Source organism: Panthera pardus, unplaced genomic scaffold, assembly GCF_024362965.1.
Source record: "Panthera pardus isolate Hobbes unplaced genomic scaffold, ASM2436296v1 HiC_scaffold_4, whole genome shotgun sequence".
Taxonomy (NCBI): Eukaryota; Metazoa; Chordata; class Mammalia; order Carnivora; family Felidae; genus Panthera; species Panthera pardus.
The window spans coordinates 7,909,855-7,934,444 of NW_026526969.1; the positions used below are offsets into that span (position 1 = coordinate 7,909,855).

Genomic DNA, 24,590 nt, shown 5'->3' on the forward strand with positions numbered 1-24,590 from the left:
TCGATGAATTGAACAAAGAGGATCAATTTCTGATCAAGCGAGTTATCAATGGGGGCCGGGGAGCGAGAGGGACTTGTCCCCGACTCGGCCCCGCTTTCCCCGGCACCCCCCTCCTCCCCGCCGCCGCGGCCCCCCGGCGGCCGGGCAGCCCGGGGCCCCGGGGGAGGCCGCGACCGCCCGCAGCCCCCACCCCCGGGCGAGAGGCCGAGCGAGCAGAAGCCTGACCTGCAGCTGCTGTAAATCAAAGCGCTTCCAATATTGAAACATCGATCCCACATTGGCCGCCATCTTGAGACATATTGAGACGGAGTGAGAGGCTGATAGAGAGGGGGCTGGAGTTCAGGAGCCGCCAGGAGGCAGCAGGCGGGCGGCGCCAAAACCCGGCCTGGAGCCGGCCGCCGCCGCCGCCACGGAGGACGCGGACTCCTCCTCACGGCGCCGCCGCAGCCATGGCGAGCCCGAGCCGGAGCCGGAGTCGGAGCCCGAGGGCGCGGCGGCCGCCGCGGGGCCTGGAGCGCGCGGCCCCTGCCCCCTCCCCCCGGCGCCCGGCGCCGGGCCCGCGACCCCCGCCCCTCCCGGGCCCCCGGCCCCAGCGGGCGGCGGCCCCCGGCCCGGCCCCGAGGGGGCGCTGGAGGGCGGCGGGAGGGGCTCCGGGGCCCCGCGGGAGGCCCCGGGCCGGGCTCACCTGGGGCTTGCTTCGGGCCCCTGGGGGTCGCGGGGGCCGCCGGCGGCCGAGCGCAGCCCTTCGGGGGCCCTGAGTCCCGGGCTTTCGGCCGCGTCCGGGCGGGCGCCTGAGCCGCGCCGCTTTCGCTCGCCCTCCTGCGGGCCCCGAGCGCGCGGCGCCGCCGCGACCACCTGCCCGAGCCCCGAGCGCCGACCCCGCGCAAACCGGGCCCACGGCGGCCGCGCGTGTGCGAGGCGGACTGGCGGGCGGCTGAGGCGCACCCACCTCCCCGGGGCCCCAGCCGGACCCCGGTCGAGCCCGCCAGGGACAGCGTTTGAGATTGGGGGGAGTGGAGTTGGGGTGAAACCAGCCCCGACCCTGCTGTCGCTGCACACGTTAACGCCCCGAACGGTGGCAGCGCGGTCCCCGCGCCGCGCCGCCACGCACCCGCAAGCCGGGTGGCCAGGGGTCCTAGTTGCGCCAGCTTAGGCCACGACAGGAAAAGTCTTGGCGCACCGTTGTGTATGCCCCGCACCGCTTCGGCGGAACAGCCTTGGAAACTTCCTGTAGTTCAGACACTTCGGTTTTCACTCCTTTTGGCGCAGAAACTTGGAAAGTGTAGGTGCACTTGCAACAAAGTATGGTCCCTGGTTTACAGAAATGCTGGCATTTAAACCCCAGAGTCAATTCGCTTTTGATTTCTTTTTTCGCAGAAACCTGGCAAAAGCACCCCGTTTTATGATCGTCATGTTTAACTGATTATGCACACGTGTGAGTTTGACTTCCCAGCAGGAATACTGTACTTTTATTCCCCCGCACTTCATTTGACGTGTGATTACATCCCCAAATTCCTTAATCTTGAAAATTATATGTAAATAAAATTCGGATGGGATACGAAATAAAACGTGTAAGGATATGACTGCTTTTCAACTGAGTTCGAGGGCTTAGCGCTGATCATTGGGGTGAACGGAAGCAGTTTTGAATGAAGGGCCTGGAAATGAAAGGCCACGAGATTTAGAGAACACACGTGCCCCCAGGTCTCTGCCGGCGAAGAACCTCAGTTCCGTCAACGCGTGACCGGCTCCTGAGGTCGGCCGGCGGCGGGCGGGGGTGGGGGTCCCTCGGCGTCCCCATCGCAGCTTCGCCCAGCAGAGGGGGCAGGAAGCAGGTGGGTGGGAGCGCGCGAGCGCAGGGCAGGGGCGCCGCGAGCCTCCGCCGCAGATGCTGTGACGCCGCGCGGGGCAGGGCACTGGCGACCTCGGGAACGCCGAGGACCGCCTCGGTGTGGGGCGCCCGAGCCCGCGCGCGCAGTCGGCAGGCGGCCGCGCTGCAGCTCCGACCGCGCCGCCCGGTAGAGGGCAGCGGCGCCCCGACACTCGCGTCCTCGGGTCCCCGCGCACGTGCCCACCCGCGCGCCCCGCGCCTGGCCACGCCCTGTCCCGGAGCCAGGCCCCAGGCGGGAAACTGCCCTGCCACCTCAAGGGATCCCTGTCCCGACGAAATACCACCTCTAATGATTCCCACCCCCTCCAGGCCCGGTATCCCAACACTTGGGGGTACGTCTGCGCTCCTCTCCTATTCGTGCGGTGGCAGGCAGGCGAGACCTCGCAATTGCCCTGAAGGTGGCCGGACAAATAAAATGTGCAGGGGCTTAAAAAAAAACAGAAAACCCCCAAAACTTCCCGTAGGGAAGGCTCAAGGAAGGATCAGGGAAATGGTTTGGATTTGGTGCAGATGTTCTCAATCTAATTATCGTGTCGATCCCCTGGGTTTGAACCAAAAAAAAAAAAAAAAAAAGTGAAATATATATGACCTGTGTAATACTCCAGAAGTACATCTGGTTGGAATTCAGGGTTCTGAATCCACTGCAATATTTTAGAAATAAATTTGATGAGTATTAGATACCCTTGTTACATTTCTGGTTATGTTTAGGTTATTTGCATGCTAACTTGACTTCCTAGAGAAATAATACACTGACTGGCCCAGAGGTCAAGCTCTATTTAAAGAACATGTAGATTTTTTTTCTTCCAGAGTTTTGCCTTATACTAGGCTTCTTGCTTTCTGGGTATTGGGGGGGGGGGGGGGGGGCGCGGGTAGACAAAAGTTAGGAATGACTTTGCCAACACCACAAAATGTTACCACTTTAAAATGGCATTCAGAACAAACCACTGATCAAAAATTATCTTAGCCGAGTTAAGTGATCAGCAGAGACCTAGAAAGCTTGTAAAAGTACATTTCCTTTTTCTTGAGTGTAGACATAGAATCAGAACAAATTGTATCGATTTCTAAAGGCGATTTTGTTTTGGCTTTTTTCTGCTTGACTTTGTCTCATTGTAGAAGGTTAGGAGGACTCTCTTGGACATCCAAATACAGTAAATCCATGAATGTGGATTTTGTATAAAATACTTAGAAAATGGAAAGGCTTTAGGACCTAGATCTCCATTAGCACCCACAAAGACAATAAAATGATGGCTAGCCTCCCCCCCCCCCCAACAAAGTGTGAGAAAAAGACAGGTTAGGAAGATAACTGACCCACTACACAGAAGCAACAGGACTAAAAGTCATTCTCTAACAATGGAGCAGGAGGAAAACAACCCAGGGCCATTTTTGTACCTTTTGATGTTCAGGCTCTCCCTTTAGGGAAAGAAAGCTCACAGGTCCCAAGTTTATGATGAATTCTCCATCCCCAACTTTCAAAAATCAAGCCCCAAGTAATCAGAATGGGGGAGTGGGAGAGTGACCTGAGTGTTCCTGACCCCTTTAAATGAAATACAGCTTAGCACCAAACAAGGCAGCTAACAACTAGGATCTGAGCCCAGACTTCCAAAATTTCCTTTCTGACCCGTTTTATTTTGCCTGAGAAAAATACAGTGGCCGTCTTAGGGGCATGATAATACTGGTAAATGTAACTTAGAAGGTTGCAAAGCACTTTTGGAAGTTCAGGCTCTCCTACCCTCCTGGCATTGGGGGACCCTCCTAGCTCCTGACACCGACACGTAATTGATTAAATCCTAAGGTGAAAATTGGCAAAATCTCTAAAACACCCGGTGGATTGATGGTGACTAAATTGGTCCTCTTTGGTAGCCACCAAGAAAGGAAAAGACATTACCTTGTTTTCTAAAAATTCTAGTTTAGTAATTGTTCTGATACCCTTTAACCTAATTTTTTGAAGGAATTAACCATCAAGACATTCTTCCAATGTCTTATAATGTAGAGCATTAGAAAAAACAAAACAAAACCAAAAAAAGCCATACTCTTTATCTCTCATAAGAGAGTTTTTATGTTCTGAGATCTTATTTATTTATAAGGGACTCATAAAACGAAGTTTCACCTAGAAACTTTATCTCCAGAAAAAGCTGGAAAAGAATCTGAACTCCACAAATAATGATGAAAAAATTCAGAGATTCTTGTATCCCATGTGATAGGCTTTAAAAGAAAACTTTACAAGAGAGGCCTTCTGAAAGCTTCATTCACTTTCTGGATATTTTTGCATCCAAATTAGAACTGGTTTGGGGGCACCTGGGTAGCTCAGTCGGTTAAGCGTCCGACTTCGGCTCAGGTCACGATCTCACGGTTTGTAGGTTTGAGCCCCATGTCAGGTTCTGTACTGACAGCTCAGAGCCTGGAGCCCCCTTCAGATTCTGTGTCTCCCTCTCTCTCTGCCCCTCCCCTGCTTGCACTCTGTCGCTCTCTCTCTCTCAAAAAATAAAGTAAACATCAAAAATTAAAAAAAAAAAAACTGGTTTTGAAGAGTATTCGGCAAGAAATATTTCAGATAGGCAGAGACAGAACATACTGCTAAGTGTTTTACATCATAAATTTATTCCCAAACAAACAGAAAGGCATGCCTACTCTGTGGGGCATGGGTAAAAATGAATCGTACTCCTAATAAGTCACACAGGAATCTCAATTTCACAAAGACAGAAGTTGAAAATTATACCAAGGTATTCATTCAAGCTGACTGAATTTGAAATGTTTTAAATTTAGGAATATCTAAGGCCAGACAGAAGTTTTGAGACACTTTAAATTTGAAGAGGCCTTTTCCTTAAATCAAAAGAGTATGAATAACAGAAGGAAATTACTTTGTCTTCCTTTTGTCTTTGGCGACTGCCTTCCAGAACAATTTGGCATAGATGACTGGAATAAATAAAAGGAAGGTTCCAGATTCTTTTTTTTTTTCTTGAGCTCAAGAAAACCAAACTCCTTTTAATTGTTTTGTTTTTTAAATAATGCTTTCTGTTAATTATTTCTAAGTACACCATTCACTGTACTATGTAAATACCCACCGAATAAAAGTACACATTTTGCTACATGTAATTACATGCATAGTACATAATTCGTCTCCATCCGCCAAATGTACGTGTAGTTATATAATTGTACCAAGAACCTGCCGAACTTGTAAGATCAAACTATAATGACTTGTAAGCAGTAGGCTCTCCGCCTCACCACCCCTCTCAGCCTCTCTCTGGTGACAGCATCTCTCAGGCTCCGAGACCCTTTCAGAAATCTTCAAAGACTTAATTTCTGGCCCACCGTTTAGCTTTGCCTTACACTTCTGGACAGCATATGCCGATGCCACTAACTGTAGGTATCTTTCTGCACCTCTAATGATTACGTTCTGCGGTCCTCCGCTCCTCTTAAACGAGAAAGCTTGTAGCTGGAGCTTTTCGGTTGGAGTTCGGTCTTCCCCTTGGAAAACACAGCTAGCTTCATACTCCCAAGCCCCGAGGACAGACCTGGAGCATCTCATCACCCAACAATTCCCTTCAACCCCACCTTACCAGCCACGCCCCCTCCCCCACCGCAGCAGCCTCGTTTGACCAAACTTCTATTCTAATATAAATTTGCTGGAAATGTTGAGTGTATTAGGAAAACACATCTCACTTCTCCCTTTTTGCCTCTTCTGCATCTTAAAATGCCCATGGAAATGTCATATTACATATTTCCTGTACACAGTGGCAGTAAATGCCTTCCTATGTGACTCTCACTGATGTCATTGCTGACTCACTAGAAATTAATAGTGTACCTCGTCAGTAGCTTGAAAGGGCTTGAAATATGTAAGGTATTGTATAAATATTATTATGATCTTGCTTAATGTAAAGTTCGCATTCTGTGCTAAGACCTTATATTAATTCCTTTTCTTTCCTCCTGGGAGATATGAGCCATATGCGTTCTATTTCTATTGACCTTTCATTATCAATATTGCTCTTACAATATCAGTTTGCCATCCAATATTTTAAACACACAACTACATCTCCGGTGCCAGGACATCTACAGTAGATACATGTGTTGTTTTTTTGTTGAAAAATTGCATTTACAACATGAAGCAAAATATTGTTTTGTTTCTCCGCAAGATCATTTATGACACATCTCTGCAGTTATATGGTTGGAGTTGAATGAAGATTTGTTTTCATGAAATGTAATTAGATTTTCTTTTGTCATGAGCACTGTCAGATTGGATGTTATTTTTTTTCCTGGGTAAATGTGGTTTGGAAGTTCCCGAAAGCTTGTTTTCCACTGGAAAATAGGGAAGCTGATCTTTCTAGCAGTGAGGAAAAAACTTTCTTCATTCCCTTGAGCTCCATTCACATTGAATATTTGGTCTAATGTCAGTTTTTGAGGATCTGTATTATAATATCTTTAGAGCTTTAAGTCGCTAGCAGAATCCCATTGGATGTCAAAATTTTGTGTGTGTGTGTGAGACACAGAAAAAAGAAGGAGGAAAGTGGGCCTCCAATCTAGCAACTGTTTTTTTCTAATTAAAATATTCACACACACACGTGTCATCTGAAAAGTCAAAACGTTAAATAAAAGAATGAAATGCAAATATTCTCAGCACAGAAGTATTTCTGCTAACAAAACAAGCAAAATAAAAAATAAACAAACAAACAAAAAAAAGATGGACCGACCTAAAGTGTCCAACAATACAGAAACCTCCAATAACACAGAATTGATGAAATATTGTATAGCCATTAAAAGTCATGCTTGTAAAATATGTAATGACACGAGAAAGTGTTTATTATATAAGCAGAAAATAGGCCATAGCGTGACCCCAACTGCAAAGAACAGCATATTTTGTCTTCGTATAAAATGCAGTAAGAAAGGGGCGCCTGGGTGGCTCAGTCGGTTAAGCATCCGACTTCGGCTCAGGTCACGATCTCGCGGTCCGTGAGTTCGAGCCCCGCATCGGGCTCTGTGCTGACAGCTCAGAGCCTGGAGCCTGTTTCAGATTCTGTGACTCCCTCTCTCTGACCCTTCCCCGTTCATGCTCTGTCTCCCTCTGTCTCAAAAATAAATAAACGTTAAAAAAAAAAAAAAAGATTTAAAAAAAATGCAGTAAGAAAGTACACAACAATGTTAACAGCAGATGCCTCTGGACAGCGACTGAATGGGTAAGTTTTATCTTCTTTAACATTTCTGTATTTTGTATAATTTCTACATGAGCATATGCCATCTTTATAATACAGGAAAATAGTGAATGTTGTTCAAAATAAGGCTGGCGAAAAGGGCTGGCATGTCATTTTTTAAGCAGTAATTTAACTCTAACCAGAAGGGGTAGCATGACCTAGTGATTAAAATAGACAATTGAAAACAGAGGGAAAATCATGTCCTAATTTTGCCACTGAGTCACTGACTTTGCCTCAGGTTTCCTGCCTGTAAAATAGGAATAATTAATACTTTCTTGTAAAATGCTTTTGAGCTCTCCGACGAGAGATCCCATAAAGGTACAAAGTGTTGTTCTATTAATGCTAATTGAAGTGGATATAAAATACAAAGGCATTCGAGAAAAACGGCAGTCATTACGGCCGGTGGAAGAAGGCACTATAGATACCCTGCCAAATGCCAAACTGTGGCTGTGTGGGTTCCCTGTGCTCTTTATAAAAGTTGTTTTGGGGGCAGATAAGGATGTCACCAACAATGCTGTCTAATCACCAGACACTGTTGAGCAAAGTGCTGTGTCACACACTATAAAGAACCAGAGAAGCAGTGGACAAGATCCCTGCCCTTAGAAGCTTACAGTTCTGTTGGGAATAGGTCCATAACGATAGTAAAAAAAAAAATAACAATCTTTTTTCAACGTGGAAAAAAAAGCAACAATTCAACTTGAGCAGAAGGCAATATGTACAAAAGAAGCTGATGAAGTGGGAATACGTGCCGTAGCATTAGCTTTTTAAAAACATATTTTTAAAGTAATCTCTACCCCCAATGTGGGGCTCGAACTCACGACCCCGAGATCAAGAGTCGCGTGCTCTACTGACTGAGCCAGCCAGGCGCCCCCATCACACTAGCTTTGATCTGAGCAGTGAAGGGAGATGCCCCTGTCAGTTCAGATGAGCAAAGGACTTCAGAAATGTTGGGGTGTTGGCCAGGGCAGGAGGTAAGAGGTGGTAAGAAAGATGGAGTGTGTTAGGGGTCAGGAAAAGCACGCACGATGCCCGCGAAGGAGGGGAACAGTGAGTGGGTTGTTTCAGCTGGGAGCCCAGGAGGTGGACAGCAGACTGGCATGTTAAAGGCTTGGCCAGATGGGAAGACGCTGGTGGCATCGCCGAAGGGGCAAGTGGGGACTCCGCCATTTTGGAAGATGGGCCACAGAGCTGCTGGCCACGTGCTGTTCCTGTGAACACCTGAGCCCCCGTTTCCAATTCACCGTGCCAGAAACACCCTTGCCTTAGCAGTCATTATTTGAGCAGTAGGGCTCAGGAGAGGCGGTTCGTGCTGAAGCCAGCAGCCAGAGGGTCAGATGTGGGTTCAAATTCTAGTAAAGAACGTTTTGCCCTTGAGCATGTTCTTGAACCTCACCGAGTCTCAGTCTCCACCAGAGACGTGCCCACCTCCTTGTGTGCGGTGCCGATGAAATCAGAAAATGTACATAAAATGCTTTGAGCTCTACCTGCGTGGACTAAGCACCCAGTAAGAGCGAGCCACTGTTTCATTTACATCCACGTACCCTAACTTGGCGTCTCTGCATTCACACGGATATAATACCATTTTAGAGACAAGCAGACTGAGCTTCTGGGCACCAGTCGTTTGGTGAACAGGTTGGATGTCTCGGCCAGGTGGCCAAGCTCCTGCTCAAATTTCTGACCACCCCTTGATGACGGGATCTCAGCTGCCCGCTCCCAAATGCCTTTCAGAAGCGATGGATGCTTTTCTGCATTTATTCCTCTCAAAGATATTTATTGAAGGCCTACTGTGTGCCAAGTCCCGGCGCCTTCTCCACAGGATGGTTGAGCACCATGGGAAGAAATCCCAGAGCGAGGGAGAATGGCCCCTCGCAGCCTTCTCACCCTCTGCCACATCAGCCATGTCATTGCTAGTTAAATGCCTTCTCCTTCCCCAAGATACATTCTTCAGGCCACAGAGCACTGTAATCCTTCAGCCTTTTTTGGCAACGTAAGCACTTATCACCAGAATGAAGTCTTTGGTAGGTCTGACCTTGGCAAAGGCTACTCTCATTCTCAGCGTCAAGGCCTGTTTCCCCCCCAGACCTTTTATTTCAGAAATCAGGGCTGAGACCACAACCATATACAGAGAAGCAAAGTTTCCCGCTTGCCCAAATGTGATGTGAAATGAAGTCAGCTCAAATCTACAAATGTTCCCAATCAGGCTGGTGTGGGATGTGTGTGTGTGTGTGTGTGTGTGTGTGTGTGTGTGTGCGTGCACACGCTCTGGGGGCAGGTGGAAAGGCAAGGTGGGGGTGTATATACAGCCAAATGAAATGCGGTAGCCTTTTGCCTTTGGAGAAAGTTTAAAATCTGGCTGAAAAGACACTGGAAACACGTAATTGGTTCCATCGTACAGGCTGTTTGATGTGCATGAGGAAATATCCGATGCTGGCAAAGGCCCGGAACACCCCCAAATGCACACAGGTCCATTGCTGTCGCTGGTAGATAGTGCTCTGGGGACATCAGGGTCTGAGGCACCCAGCCCCATTCTGACACAGCCATGCACCTCCCTTAGACTTCTCTCCCATTTGGAGACTCCTGAGGTCAGGCGTCCTCCCCCCCCCCCCACCTGCCACCCCAGTAAAACATATTCATGGAAACTCTTTCAAGAGGTTGGGAATAGAGCCATAAAGGGTATCCTATTATCTACTGATGTCCTGAGGGTGAAAAGGCCAGATTGAAAGTCACAAGCCTGGAAGAGTCATCTTTGTCTGTAAAACCACCAAATAACAACAATTATTACCCAGGGAGCACCTGCCATCTGTCCTGAGCCATACAAAGCTTTTATCTCCGATCTTCGCAGCAGGTTTGCAAGCAGGAAGCATTTTGCATATAAGAAAGCCGAGGAGCGGAGAGGCAAGGAGACTCCTCCAGTGTCTGGTCTTACTGCTCGGCCCTAGACCTACCTGCAGCTGCCCCGTCACCCCCAGGCCCCCGCCTGGTCCGTCGGAACCCACCTGGGACATGGGGACAGGCAGCCTCTCTGTCACCCCTTCAGGAAGTCCTGGGTACTGCTTTCCCCGGGACGGATGCCTTCATCTTACCTTACAGCAGCCTGCTTGCCAGGAGTCCTCCCCGATGTCTCCGGACATTTCTCTGCGGCAGTAGAGGCTCCAGACACCCTGGTCCAGGGCATCTATAATAAAGATTGATAACCTGACCTTGGTCTTGCATGAGACATCGATTGCAAATGAGAGGCGTCGGGGAGAGTCAAAAGTCCCCTTAAGTACAGGAAGACTGGATGTTTGGCAATCCGGGCGGCTGGAGAGAGGGGTGTGTTTTCCTAGCCAGCATTGGGATTCTCCTCGCTGATTGCCCAGGGGCTTCTCACTTCTTCGCGTTCGGGGAGTCTGATCTAATGGACTGTCTGGGGAAATATCTGATCAACGATCCAGTTCTGGCTACAAGTGTGGCTGGGAGGGTGGGGTCACGGGTTCGCTATCAGAGGCGGTTCAGTAAAGCGATTACAAGTCATTCCAAGTTGGGTATCCTACCCTCTCTCCTTCCTAAATGTAACGCTGACTTGTGAGTGGGAGGTGGGATTAGTTTACACAAGCTCTGTTGATCCGATGGCATTTTATTACCGACCAAGGCGGACCAGGTGGTGGGGTTTGGTTTTGTTTTCTTTTGGAACAGCTCTGCGTGTTACTGTCGAGCCGGTCTCTCCCACCCCCACCTTTAGACGCTGTGTCTTCCTTCCCCAACAGGCTCCCTTCGAGAAAAAAAAGAGAACTGACCCCCCTGGCCCCTCTCGCTGTCCTCTGTAGCCTGATCTATTTAAGACACGTTCTCTTCAAACAGATCCTGCCCCAGTTTCTCCGAGGGCTGCGTCTTCCTCTCCTGCCCTCCGCCACCGCTGGGTGAGCATTCGACACCAGCTCAGGAATCTCGTAGCTTCTCGCCTTTCCATTCCCGGAGGAATTTGTTATTCAACACTTCAAAGCGGAGACTTGTTTGCACCTCTTGTTTCAAACAATAGACCAAATTTCCTGTCGCTGCTTCTCTTAAAAACTCCCGGGAGCAGTTGCAGCAGCGACTCGACTGATGCAGAAAAGAGCTAAGTCCTCACCCACCCATCTTCTCAGAAGAGACAGGGCCACGGGCGGGGTGGAGTGGGGGGGGTGGGGGTGGGCAGGGAAGGTCACAGGCTTGGACCTCAGAGGGGACAGATCCGTGTGCAAACCCTAGGCTCGAAGCCAGGCGACTTCGAGCTGGTTCCTTAACCTCTCTGAGTCTTTGTGGCCTCACCTGTCACATCTGCACCATAGCTAACCTATCCCGTGGGGCTGTCGTGAATTGTGCTGAAATGAGGCAGCAAACTCCTGCCTCGCGATGGAAGTTAAGAGCACATTCCCTGCTTCTCCGCCGCCCGGATTCAAATCCTAGCTGCGGCATGATCTTTCTCTGCGTCCTTGGGCTCAAATTGCTTGAACTCTGTGCCTGCCCTTCCTTATCTGTAAATTAGAAATAATTACCGTGCCTACCTTGTGGGATTAAAGAAAACATCAGACTTGGGCTCAGACCTCACCCAGTCAAGATTTACTCTCCCTCAGCAACCCTATTTTACATTCTTCTGCCTGTAATTCTTTTCTTTGCTATTACAGGTTTTGTTTAGCAGCCCAGATCCGTCATAGAACGTTCCTAGCCCATCGGGAGTGGAATATTTGTTCATACTTCCTCGTTCCAGGAGTATGGTTTTTGCTTAACTCCAGGATGATGACACTACCCATGGGATCGGAATGGATCCGTAGCAATGGGGGTTTAGGGTGGGGAAACTCTTCTGTATGATACTGCAATAGTCCATACATGACCTTATGCACATGTCGAAACTCATAGAAAATACACCACTAAGAGTTAACCCTTATGTAAACTGTGGACTTTGGTTCATAATAACATATCAGTATGGGTTCTTCACCGTAACAAATGTACTATGTGATAATGCAAGATGTTAATGATAGTGGAGACTGGGGGGCGGGGAGGGAGGTATATGGGAATTCTCTGTACTATCTGCTCAGATTGTCTGTACAACTAAAACTCTTCTCAAAAATAAAGTCGCTTTTTCAAAAAAAGTTTTTTTAAGTTTATTTATTTTGAGAGACACAGAGATAGTGCAAGCGGGGGAGGGGCAGAGAGAGCCGAAGAGAGAGAGAATCCCAAGCAGGCTCCGCACTGCCAGTGCAGAGCCTGACGCGGGGCTCGATCCCACGTCAGATCATGACCTGAGCCAAAATCAAAAGTCAGATGCTTAACTGACTGAGCCACCCAGAAGCCCCATAAAGCTGCTTTTTTTTTTTAAGTTTATTTATTTATTTTGAGAGAGAGAGAGAGAGAGCACACACATGCACACACACATGTGAGCAGGGGAGGGGCAGAAAGAGAGAGTAGGAGGAGAATCCCAAGTAGGCTCTGAACTGTCAGCCCAGAGCCCGACACAGGGCTCAGTCTCACGAACCGTGAGGTCATGATCTGAGCCGAAATCAAGAGTCAGAGTCGGGCACCTAACCGACTAAGCCACCCAGGTACCCCTCAAAACTAAGGCTTCTTGATTAAAAAAGAAAAAGGTGAGGCAGGTTCTGTTGCATACTGTTACTCTCCTAACACACTCACAAATAGGGACCAGCAGCCAGGAAGTGACAGCATCATGCTGTATGGGTGACCCAAAATTAACAACTCTTTTCTTGTGGGCAGGTCCCATGCTAATGGCTCACAGTGAATCAGCTTTGTCCCTGGAGGTAGAGACCCAGACTGGAGGCTTTCTCAGGGGTCTCAGGATCAAGGTCCCTTCAATGTCTCCTGGGTCCTAGAGTAAATAGTGCTGGGAGTGGAGGTCCCTTATCTCCTTGTCCCGAGTTCACCACAGCAAGGGATCGTCTGTCATTTCCTACCTTTTGAGTCCTGGGCTCTTCTGTAACCACAGTTAATGGACTTGTCTTTCTCAGGCTCTTGAGCCACTGGCCTCATCATCCCGCCTTGCAAGATATGGTTCTGTGGTCGAGTGAATCCTTGAAGCTTCTCTCTGGTCCAAAGCCTCTGAAGCGCAAACTCCATGAGAAAAAGCAATTGAATCTCATGGAATTAAAGCAGCCTTCCAGGGGCTCCTGGGTGGCTCAGTCAGTTAAGTGTCCAGCTTCAGCTCGGATCATGATCTCAGGGTTCGTGAGTTCAAGCCCCACATCTGCACTGTGAGTGCAGAGCCTGCTTGGGATTCTCTGTCTCCCTCTCTGTCTGCCCCTCCCTGCACCCCCTCTCAAAATAAATAAATAAATAAATAAATAAATAAATAACTTAAAAAATAAACAAAACAGCCTCCCCACCCAACACAAATCCCCCAGAGCAACTGAGGGCTGATTACTTAGTGCCTTGAGGCCAACGTTACGATAATCCTGGAGTAAAAAGCAACCACAAAAAGGAAGGCAGAAACTCCAAAAACATATTTTAAATACAGACGGAAACTTCCCCCAGCGTATCCTGTCTGGTTGCCAAGACCCCAAACTCTTACCCTGGGAGACTGAGTTTTCAAGGCATGTCACCGATTAATAAAACCATCAATTTAGATACACTCACACAGCGTATCATGGAAGGGGGTTGGCACCGAAACTGTGATCAGGCGCTAAGATTGCTAAGATCCGACGAAAGCCAAATCGTAAGGCAATGGCATTTGATGTGAACTGTGGCGTTGGGATTATAGTAGGTAATTATCACACGTTGTGTTAGCAGCACGATTTAGTGGAGAAAACACAAAATGGTGACGCAGAACAGTGGGGCCAGAGCAGGCCCTGCCGCTCGCGGGCTGTGCCAGCCCTTCCAGCCTCTCTGTTCTCATCTGCAAAATGGGCACAGTCATACTTGCCTCACGCACCGGCTGCAGACAGTATTTGGGATAGGAGACGTCCGGCGTCTGGGAAGGCACCTAGCACACGCACCAGCACAGTCTGGTTTCTGTCCCCGACACACGGTTGTAGATCTTTATGAAAGATGTTCCTGTAAAATTTCACCCGAGCCCAGTAAGATCGAGTGGTGAAAAATAACATGAAACGAGGCATCAGTGACATCTTCTGTATTTTGCTTTGTGTTTCCAGGCTCCTGGTGTAAATAATTTACGGTGTTAAAAATGAGTTACCAGCAGGTCTTTGAAGGACAGAAGAAAATTCTTTCTAAAATGAGGGATAGTCTTCATAATGAGGGACTACCGAGTGGAGGAAAAATTTAGAATTTAGACCAGCATCTTTTACATAGTTATTAATCTAGTTGGAGAGGATCTTTAATAATTAAATGATATTACTGCAATATAAGTGATATTTTATTAAGCTTAAATGAAATGTACATTTAGGAACTTAATTTGAAACATCGCCTGCTTTGTTATTCTATTTTTCATAATTGCATATGTTTGGAAATTATGTTTTCTTTTCTGCACTGGATTATCTGCCTATGTACTTAGCCTTTTGCTTTATTTATAGGAATGTTATTTCTTGTGTTATAAGGAAATTGAAAGCTCTAAATGACAGACCCCAAGGTTAGCTTCAAGTCTCTGACTAATCGCTCATGAAATATCCATAATTGATGAGGAAGAAATCATAAATTGCAATGAAACACAACTTCATTTCATAAATGCCTCCTGTTTGCTTGACAGCTTGGGAAATTTCTTTGTCGTTTTGGAAATCAATACAACAGACAGCCAAACACCAGACGTCGCGGCTCAGCCTGAGACGAAATAAAAGATTGAAAACCCCTCCATCACCAGCTGTCAATTGGCTGAAGATCATATTGCTGATAAATTTTTTTCTCCATCCAAACATTACTCAGCCTCCGTGAACTCTCGTTAAGGGCCAGATGCACACGCATTATGGCTGTGAATTCGCAGCACAGAGGACAGGACAGCTGGTAGTTATCTGGTTAGCTGATCGATAAGGACAGGACAGGCTGGTGACGAACCTCCACCATTACCACCCCCGCCCTCCCGCATATCCCATTTCGGGACTGAGCTATGCGCTCTGACTACCCAAACAGCACGGATTAACCAGCTCTCCTGACTTTTTCTTCCTTCTTCCACACCTCCAAGTTCCCAGCAGATCACGCCTATGGAATGATGCATCCCAACTCCTGGAAATCTTAGCCTGTCTTCCTTCCAACAGTTCAGAGTTATGCTCTGACTCCCCTCCACCCCCACCCCACCCCACAGCCACTCTCGCCTTTAATCCCTATGCTCTATGCTCAGGGTGGCCACTTTGCCAGGGTCCCTTGCACTCTGGCTTCCCTGTGGCTCCAGCTGTCACAACCCTCCCCCTGCCCCTTCCGGCCTGGGGTAGTGACAGCTTCCTGCTGCTGGTAATCTCAGGGGGCCCAACACCCCTTGCTGGCTCCCTCATTCTTGCCCACACCTTGTACCTAGTCCCTGGTTAACTTCCCTTGACTCATCTGCGTTTGACGCTTGTTTTCTGGTAGGCCCCTGACTGATACAGCAGGAATTCAAAATATATATGTCACTTACATTACATGAATGAAAAAGGATAAAGAGAACACCTATGCACTCAGCAAAGCGATATTCAGGTAGGATTTCGTTCATTTTAGCCCCCCTGTTGTCAGTATGCATAATACCAAGCTTTTAAAGTGCCCCTGGTTTGCTTGTCTTTTCTGCTAACCCCTAGCGGCAGCGAGGCTGGGAAAGGGGTCTGTCTTCCTCCCTCTTGCTGTTTTGTCTCTCAGGGTCTGAAGCTCTGTCAATGGTGATGTGTTGAATGAATGAAAGCGTCGACCAATCTTATTCATCAAGACCATCTCTTGCTGGGGCCGAGGCAGTGGTCCTGTGCAGTTCCGATCTGAGGGCATTTAGCTCAGAGGATTAAGGGAGAAGCCACTAAGGTAACATGCTAGCAGGCTAGGACCCCTGTTTCCTGAAGCCCATAGAATAGCATAGGGCAGTTAAGGATCACAGACTCTCTTGCAAATGGCTCATGGGGTTTCCTGGGAAGCCTCCTCTCCAGGGACACCTGTGGTTTCTGAGCCTGGCTGGGGATTGAGAAAGGTATTTCTGCAAAGTAGGTCTGTAGCTGGGGCCCTAGGGTCAGAACTCATGGCCTTCCCCCCCACCACCAGAGAGAAGGAAGCCCAGAGGCCAGCTGAATGATCATCTTTTCCACCTAAAGAGTTGGAGGTCAGTTCATATGCTTCAAATCTTGAAAGTTGAGCTCACTTGGGAACGGTCAGCACCGAAAGGACGGGGCAGGGAGGGGAAAACAACACAGGCTTCAGAGCAGGGCACGACCAGGCTCCACGGCTGTCCAGCTGGGCGGCTGCGGGCGAGTGGCCGCCGCTGAGTGGGGGTCTCCCGACCTGCAAAGTGGCGGTGATTCCATAGGCCCTCGGCACCGTGGGCTTAGCGCTTGTGGGTTCCGGGATTTGGGACCAACCCTGAAGGTCTGTGATCTGCGCTGTTGTGCAGTTTCGCGGGATGCCAGCAGGCAGGTGCATGGGGGCTGGTCATTTCGCCAAAGAGTCATCTAACAGATGGTCCGGCCTCCATACTGGGCTTTCACACACCGCCGTGGACCCGTTTGGAGGGGTAGAGCTATGCATGCTAGGGTATATTTCGTAGCTTTGTGCTTTGGAGGAAGGACGAGTTCAAAAACACGTGGTAGGGAATCAGCTAAGAAGTGTCTCAAGCCCTCTGGCCAAGTTGAAAGGCAGCCGGGCCTTGTCGAAGGCAGCCCCCCTCCAGAGGGCATGGTCAGGGTGGACTCCTCCTCCAGGCTGGGCTGGGCCGTACCAGGTCTTAGGCGGGGCTGGAAAAGAGGAGATGAGAAGGGGTTAAAAAATCAGGTTTACATGGCCTCGCTCCCGCTTTCAGCTTCTAAGTCATGGACAAGATGATAGAAGGGGACATCAGGTGGCTAGATGCTGGCCTCACGTTCAGAAAGAAAGGAAGAAGGGGACCCGTGGCCCAGGCCTCTGTGCTTTCCATGTCCCTTCCATTCTGTCAATCTCGGCTTCTGTATTCTCAGGTGCACAGGGCATAGGGACCAAATCATCCACTTGACATGCGCAGGGCCACCTGAGCGAGCATCTTGAAGCTCTCTGGCGTGGCCTGCTTCCTGCTAACCTTTTAGCTTCGCCTCCATTTCCCCTTGAGTTGAACCTCTCAGCCCCCACGACCATCTCAGCCCCCGCAGTCACCGCTCTAGCCACACCAGACTGTTCCCAGCTTCCCCCCCCCACCCCCCCCCGCCACACCCACAGTATAGCATCAGCGGCTCCCTCGCGGCCAGCACCCACTCTGATTGGTCAGAGCCCTTCTATTCCGATTGGCCAGTTGCTAGCATTTTCTAACACCAGACACCAGACTTGTCACTGACTCTGTTCTTTGCCCAGAGTTTAACCACCAGTGCAAGGGGCAGGCAAGTCTCCCTGCCAGGAGTTCGGTCAGCCACTCCCTGGGATGGGCAGGTGGCCCCAACTCTCAAGGCCAACGCCATTCTTTGGCCCCAAATCCACGACACACAGACTCCATCGCAGAGTCGAAAGTTATCTGCAACCTGTCTAAACATACTTCGGTGACTTTTCAGTTTCTGCCCCTGGACTGAGCTGTCTGAGGACAGGGGCCTCGCCTCATGTCTCTTTGTATTCCCCTCACCTCCAAGTCGGACACAGAGTAGGTGTTTAATAGACACTTGACGAAGGCAGGAGGCAGGTTCACGCTTCAGTTGAGAGTCCAAGGTCAAGAGATCATGAGTCGATCCTACAGCGCTCCTCATTTTTAGGGGCTTTCTTCGAATTTAAGAATGGGAGAGCCATGGCGGCCACCACCGCTGCATTTACTGGTGACCAGGGGAGCGCTGGTTCTCCACCATTTCCTGAGCGCCTTCCAAACATCTGGCGCCGGTGTGAAAGGAGCCGGGAGAGGCCTGGAGCCAGCATTAGGCCATCAGAGAGCTCTGAACCTGATAAAATCCTGACGGTCCCAGAAGCCAAGCCGGACTGGGGTGTGAGATCATCAGATGCCTGAGATACTTGAATCAACTTGTTCACAGCCTTCCCCGGTCATGTTTTTCATAATTCATGATTCACATGAGATTTTTAACAACAAAAACACTCAGATTAAATTTTTATATGAGATGTTTTTCACTCCTTATACAAGCGTTATCAACCATTTTGATCAGAAAAAAAAGAAAAAAAAAACACTTCTGCCCACTTCCATAATTATTTAAGGATTTTTTTTTTTAACTTGTTTTTCTACTTAATTTGATTTGGAGACAGGAACTCTGGGCAGTAGAAGGTGGCTTTAAATTGTGGCTTCTCAGGTGACTCAGGCAATTCGATGATCCAATTTGCTTTCACGGGTGGGACAGAACATCATGTATTATTTACCAAAAGAAAGAAAAAAAAAGCTTCAGCAAATACCCTAAAGTCAGTTTCCCTTCTTTTCTGCTGAAAGCGTATTTAAAGGGATAGCCTATCTTTTTCTATTCCACCCAGATGTTTTCCGGCGGTTTATGGGCAGAACCAACAAGGGACAAGAGAAACCCATCTCTTTGAGTAAAACGTTGGCTTCCCCAGTTCTCCAATCACGCTCGTTATTAGTACCGTCTTAAAACCCTCCGCTGATCTTATTTTCTCAATTATCACGGCCCTGCTGCTTCTTCGAGCCTTGTGCCCAAATGCCTTCAAACGGCAGCAGGGGAGAAAAAACTAAAGATTCAAAAACAAGGAGGGACGAAAGTTATGTTCAGTGGATTGTATCTCCATTTTCAGAAAGCTTTAAAAGGGGCGCCTGGGTGGGTCAGTCGGGTAAGCGTCCACTCTTGGTTTCGGCTCAGGTCGTGATCTCACGGTACCTGAGTCCGAGCCCCACGTCAGGCTCTGCGCTGTCCCGGCTACTTGGGATTCTGTCTCTCCCTCTCTGTCTCCCTTTCTCTCTGCCCCTCCACCATTTGTGCTGTCTCTGTCTCTCTCAAAATAAAAAAATAAACTTTTTTTTCAAAAGAATATTTTAAAAGAAGAAAAACACAAGGAAGAAACAGGAAAGAATGCAAGGATTACGTTCCTCCTTCTTGTGCCAGAAATGTGCTATAACGCAGCTATTTTAAAGATTATCCCTAGAATGGTCCTTTCAAAACAAGTCTGCCTTTTTTTTTTTTTTTTTAATATTTTTAAAGTAACCTCTACCCCTGGGGTGCCTGGGTGAGCTCAGTCGGTTAAGCATCTGACTCTTGATCTCAGTCTGTAAAGTGTCTGACTCATGATCTCACGGTTCGTGAGTTCAAACCCTGTATCGGGCTCCTTGATGATGAGACAGAGCCTGCTTGGGATTCTGTCTCTCCCTCTCTCTTCCCGTCCCCTGCCCTGACTCTCTCTCTGTCTCTCTCTCTCAAAATAAGTAAATCAACTTCCTGACGTTAAAAAAAGAGTAAATTCTACCCCCAATGTGGGGCTCGAACCGACAACTCTGAGATCAAGAGTTGTGTGCTCCACTGACAGAGCCAGCCAGGTGCCCCATAAATCTGCCTTCTTTTGTTTTATCTGTGCTGGGAGGCCAGGGGGACAGACTTACTCCTTGGAGGTGAGGCTTCTCACTCTCAGGGGTGGAAAGCAGGTCTCCAGGCTTTTGGAAGAGCAACATGGTGAATGATGGGAGTAGTGCCCAGACCCTCCCTCCAGGGCTGATGCCCTCAGGCTTCCTATTTCTGGGAGTGCTCGTGGCCCCCAGTGCTCAGCTGAATCCTTCCTCAAGGACTGTCCTTCCCCAAAGACGGCCATGTTGCTCAAGGTCATGCCCCTTCCTGGGGGGGCAGCCCCCAACTCAAGAGGCCTAAGCCCCCTTGCCTCCAGTGTGCCAAGTCACCTGGGTCAGCTCAGTTCCGAAGGTCACCACAGGAGTGGCTGAGGCCTTTTCATGACTGCATCCCAGCCCAACCCTTCCTCCCGCATCAACCTGCGTCCCTCAAAAGTACGGATCCAGAATTACTGAGCCGATGCCAGTAGATTTCCTGCCCGTGAATCTCTCCTTCAGAATCTGGTTCTAGGAGAAACTGACCTACTGCAGGCAAGGAGGTGGTGACCGGAAATTGGCTGCTCAGGGGACCAGGAGTACCTATCAAGGGCGAATCTCTAGGAACACGACTGATGACTCTTGGGCCAGGAAGTACCCTCGTGTTGCTTCTTTTCTTTTGTCAATAGCTTTACTGGGATAAATTCATGTACCACACCCTCTACCCATTTAGATTGGACCATCCGCTGTGTTTGGCCTACTCACTGAGGTCTACAACCATCAACCATCCCTTTAATAAGTTTTTAGAGGGCCACCCGGGTGGCTCAGTCGGTTGGGTGTCCGACTTCGGCTCAGGTCATGATCTCACAGCTCATGGGTTCGAGCCCCGCATCGGGTCTGTGCTGACAGCTCAGAGCCTGGAGGCTGCTTTGGATTCTGTGTCTCCCTCTCTCTCTGCCCCTCCCCTGCTCACACTCTGTGCCTCTCTCTCTCTCTCTCTCTCTCTCTCTCTCTCTCTCAAAAATAAATAAACATTAAAAAAAAGTTTACAGGGCATTTTCACCACCCCAAAGAGAAACCCCATACCCGTTATCAGTCCCTCCCTACCCTTCTCTGATCCCTCAGTCCAGGCCCCTGGCAACCACTAACTGCTTTCTGTCTCTCTATAGATTTGCCTCTTCTGGACGTTTCTTATAAATGGCCTCATACGATCTGTGGTCCTTTGCGTCTGACTTCTTTCACTTGGCACAGTGTTTTCAAGGCTCGCCCACATCATAGCGTGCATCATTCCTTTCTCTGGCTGAATGATATTCTGCTGTGTGGGCACACCACATTTTGTTTATCTCTTCATTAAGTGATGGACATTTGGGCTGTTTCCACTGCTTGGCTATTGTGAATCACCCTGCTGTTTGTGTATGAGTGTCTGCGGGACTGTATGTTTTCCCTTCTTTTGAGTATGTACCTAGGACAGGGAATGCCGGGTCATAGGTTAACTCCATGTTTAACCTTTTGATTAACGGCAGACTGTTTTCCAAAGCAGCCGCAGCCTGTGACATTCCCACCAGCATGGTAACCCTCATGCTTCTTTTTTTTTTTTTTTTTTTGAGAGATAGAGACATAGCAGGGGAGGGGCGGAGAGAGAGGGAGACACAGAATCCGAAAGAGGCTCCAGGCTCTGAGCTGTCAGCACAGAGCCCAATGCGGGGCTCGAACTCATGAACTGTGAGATCATGACCCGAGCTGAAGTCAGATGCTTAACCAACTGAGCCACCCAGGTGCCCCCTCATGCTTCTTGACTAGGTTTTCCTGTAGGGCGGGGGGGGGGGGGGGTCTTTCTGGGTTGTTCATCCTTGACCCTCTCCCCATCTTCACCGATGACCCATTTCCAATGATCTTATCTTTATAATCCTTAAGGCTCATCTGAAATCTCACCTCCTCTACGAAGCCCTCCCTGATGACCTCAGCTCTCTTCTCTCTGCGTACTGCTTTCTTTCTCTTGGTGGTACCACATGGGGAGGGGCCCTGTGCCTGGTCCACCTCTGTGCCCCCCTGCATCAGACCCGGTACCTGGCAAGAGGGGGGAAACCTCTGAAAAATGCTTGCTGGACCAGGTGGATGGAGTTCAACGTGGATGGGGAGTGAGCAGGAGTGTGCTGAGCTTGGAGAATGGAGGGAGCCTCAGGCAACAAAGGACAACTGGGCAGAAGCAACGTCTTGTTCACGGATTCCTGTGGCCGTGGCCAGGCAGTTTCCTGTGGGCACAATAACATTCCTGTAACTTACTCTCTTTTGTTCACCTTGACTGTGGAAGGGAACTTTGGCTGTGTTTTCGGAAGCCCACTGACCACACTAGCCCCAGCCTCCATGGAGACCTTTTGGGGTTGGGCTTTCCAAAGCAGCACGACCCCCAAGAGGGCCCCAGTGGCCTCAGCGAGCAGTGTCCCCACGGTTCATCACAAAACCGAAAGCCACTGTTCTAAAGGGAGAGAAGCTGGGAAGCCTCGGCAAGGTTGGGGCTGCTGCAGAGGGGGCTCTCTGACTCCATTCCCGCCTTCCCTTGTCCAAGCAAACCAGGACCCCCAGGGGACTAACTTACCGCATCACAGAATCACAGAAGTGTAAGAACTTGGGGCTGGTGGACATGCCAAAGTTCAGCCAGACTTATGGGCGCTCCTGCGATCAGCAGTGTTGGCATGGCCTGGAGGCCGTGTGGAAACACAGTCTTAGGTCCTACCTTGGGCCCACTGAGTCAAGATCTGCATTTTCACAAGGTCCCCGGGGTGATTGAGGGGCTCATTAAAGGACACATGCCCCCCTGTTGTGCCCTCACCCTTCCTGAGGAGCCTGGTCCACCTCTCTGGGTGCCACTAGAAGGTTCCCGCCTCTAAGGTCCTAGCACCACACCTTGGAGCCATTCATGGGAGGCTTGATCTCTCCCACATGAGACCCATCAGCAGGGGCGGGACCATCTTGCTACTCGTGAGCTGAGCTGGTAAGATTGTTCCTGAAGAGTGCAACAGGCTTCTCAGAAGTGGTGTGAACACACCTACCTAGAAGGTCCCGGGAATAGAGGAAATGGGGCAGAAGGCAGCTTTCGGAGTTGCATGTACCTGTTTGGACCCAGGCAAGGTGGAATCCCCTGCCAGCAAGTTTGGCCTTGTGCAGGTATTCAGAAGAAAACCGTAAACATGCTTGGCCTCCTCATCCAAAGGCTGATGGAGGTTAGTTCACAGATACATAATTACCGTGCAAGCGTTCCGAGAAAGACAGAAGCGTCAGCACACCCATTTTACGGATCGGTAAAAGGGAGCACGTGGAGACCGACACCTCGCTCAGAGGCACCGGGGCTCAACCTGGAGCCGGAACAGGGAGCCTGGCCTGCCAGCCTCTCGCTCCGGCCAGCAGAGATGGGTAGCGGCGACCTCGGTCATCAGTTAGCCGGGACTGATTCTGCGACTGAGCGTTTGCCCAGAGAATGCGGTTTAGAGAAACTCCAAGATGCACACGAGATGGAAATCGAGACGGAGCGGGAGCATATACCTCACTTCTGCCCACAAGAGATGCGACACATTTTCATAGCTGAAATTTACATAGTTCTTTATTCATGAAATTATGAACAGCTGCTATTTTGTTGCTTCCCAAGAAGAGTTGAAAAGGCAGCAGAGAAGAGAACAGACACGCTAGGCAAACTCCATCTGCCCCTTGAGTCTAACACTTTCTTCCCCGCAGATAGCAGACAATGGGGTTACCAGATGTCATTGCCTGCTTGGGAAGGACCCAGCAATTCTGTGTGACCGTCAGCCAGCCAGCGCAGGCCATGCCTTCTCGGCCTCTGAAAATCATAAAGGTGACGGCTGCGTCCACTTCTCAACAGCCGTGTTCCAAGACAGGCTCTTCCCGAAGGAATGCCGACTCCTTTAAAGTGGCCGATTCGCAGGGCAACTTCAGAAACGTCGCCCAGTCTGGACCCACGTCCACTCACCCTGGCTTCTTCCTGGCTTTTGAGGGGGGGCTTTACGGTGCCCAAGTCTCCTACATGCCCGTCACCATTCTTGGGCCCTCCGGGGATTCTGGAAGGTCAGTGATCATCTCGCACCAAGGGGCGGGACACGGAAGCCAGACACCTGGACTGACGGCGTGAGGTCACCCAGCCAGTGGGGTCAGGTTCTCATCACGTTTGTGTCCACAGAGTGGGAGAGTGTGGACTGAATGTCCTGAGTAGGTCCTCTGGCCCTCCTCGGCACCGTGGGGCACCCTGTGTCCCACCGCGAGTGTCCCAGGAAGCACATCCTGGCCCCCCAGGCCCCACCGTTGCCTAACGCGGTTCTCTGACCAAACTCCACTTGGACACCTGTGTGTCTGCATCCCGTGGGGTCACCCAAAGTTCTCCTCCTCAGCCTCCTGTCGCAGCGGGCACTGAATGCCAGAAACATCACAACTGTCTCGCCCTTTCCCTACATTTGTCTCTGGACCTTTATTCCAGAGGCCACAGTATGGCTCTCCCAGGGCCACTCAGGACAGAACACTCTGGAAGGTCATCCAGCAGGAAGAAGCCGGGACAGATCCAGATGAAAGGGCCCCCGGACAGTGTCGGGGATCCCTCTTGGCTTGTAGGTGTGAGAAAAGCCAGCAGCCATTTTGCACACTGGTTAACGGGGAGGGTGTGTTTTTCTTGTTGTTGTTGTTTTTTTTTTTTTCCCCGGAGAGCCGCCTGCCTGTCCACACCTTGAGGCTGAAATTAAAGCAGGGAGGAGCACATTCTGAAAGATGTCGTAAGAGAGATCAATTACCTACCCCATTTTCTTTGCCAATGCAAGCCCTGGGCTGCCATCTCCGAAAGTGAGAATACCAGGAGGGTAACAAGAGGGTATCGTCTTATCTCCTCATAGCTGTTTATGCTTTGTCTCTCGCTGTCTCCGAATAGGAGAGAAAGGGAAAGTGAGCTGAGAAGCTCTGTGTCTCTTTTGCCTGACCAGAGACCCTTCAGGGCTGGGGCATG

At 49.6% G+C, this 24,590-nt stretch overlaps 1 protein-coding gene across 6 annotated transcripts in view; it reads right to left on the reverse strand.

Moving 5' to 3' along the window:
• Window positions 1–10,321, reverse strand: part of CUX1 (cut like homeobox 1) — a 376,245-nt gene extending 365,924 nt beyond the window's left edge. For 3 of the 6 annotated variants that reach the window (XM_053894155.1, XM_053894160.1, XM_053894153.1), the window contains exon 1: window positions 226–511. In XM_053894155.1, the coding sequence (XP_053750130.1) occupies window positions 226–288 (63 nt within the window). In that variant the 5' untranslated portion in view covers window positions 289–511. Of the gene's footprint in view, window positions 1–225; window positions 512–10,154 lie in introns of those variants that run through there. The other 3 variants (XM_053894158.1, XM_053894157.1, XM_053894154.1) reach the window with 3 other exon arrangements.
• Window positions 10,322–24,590: the final 14,269 nt, after the last annotated feature.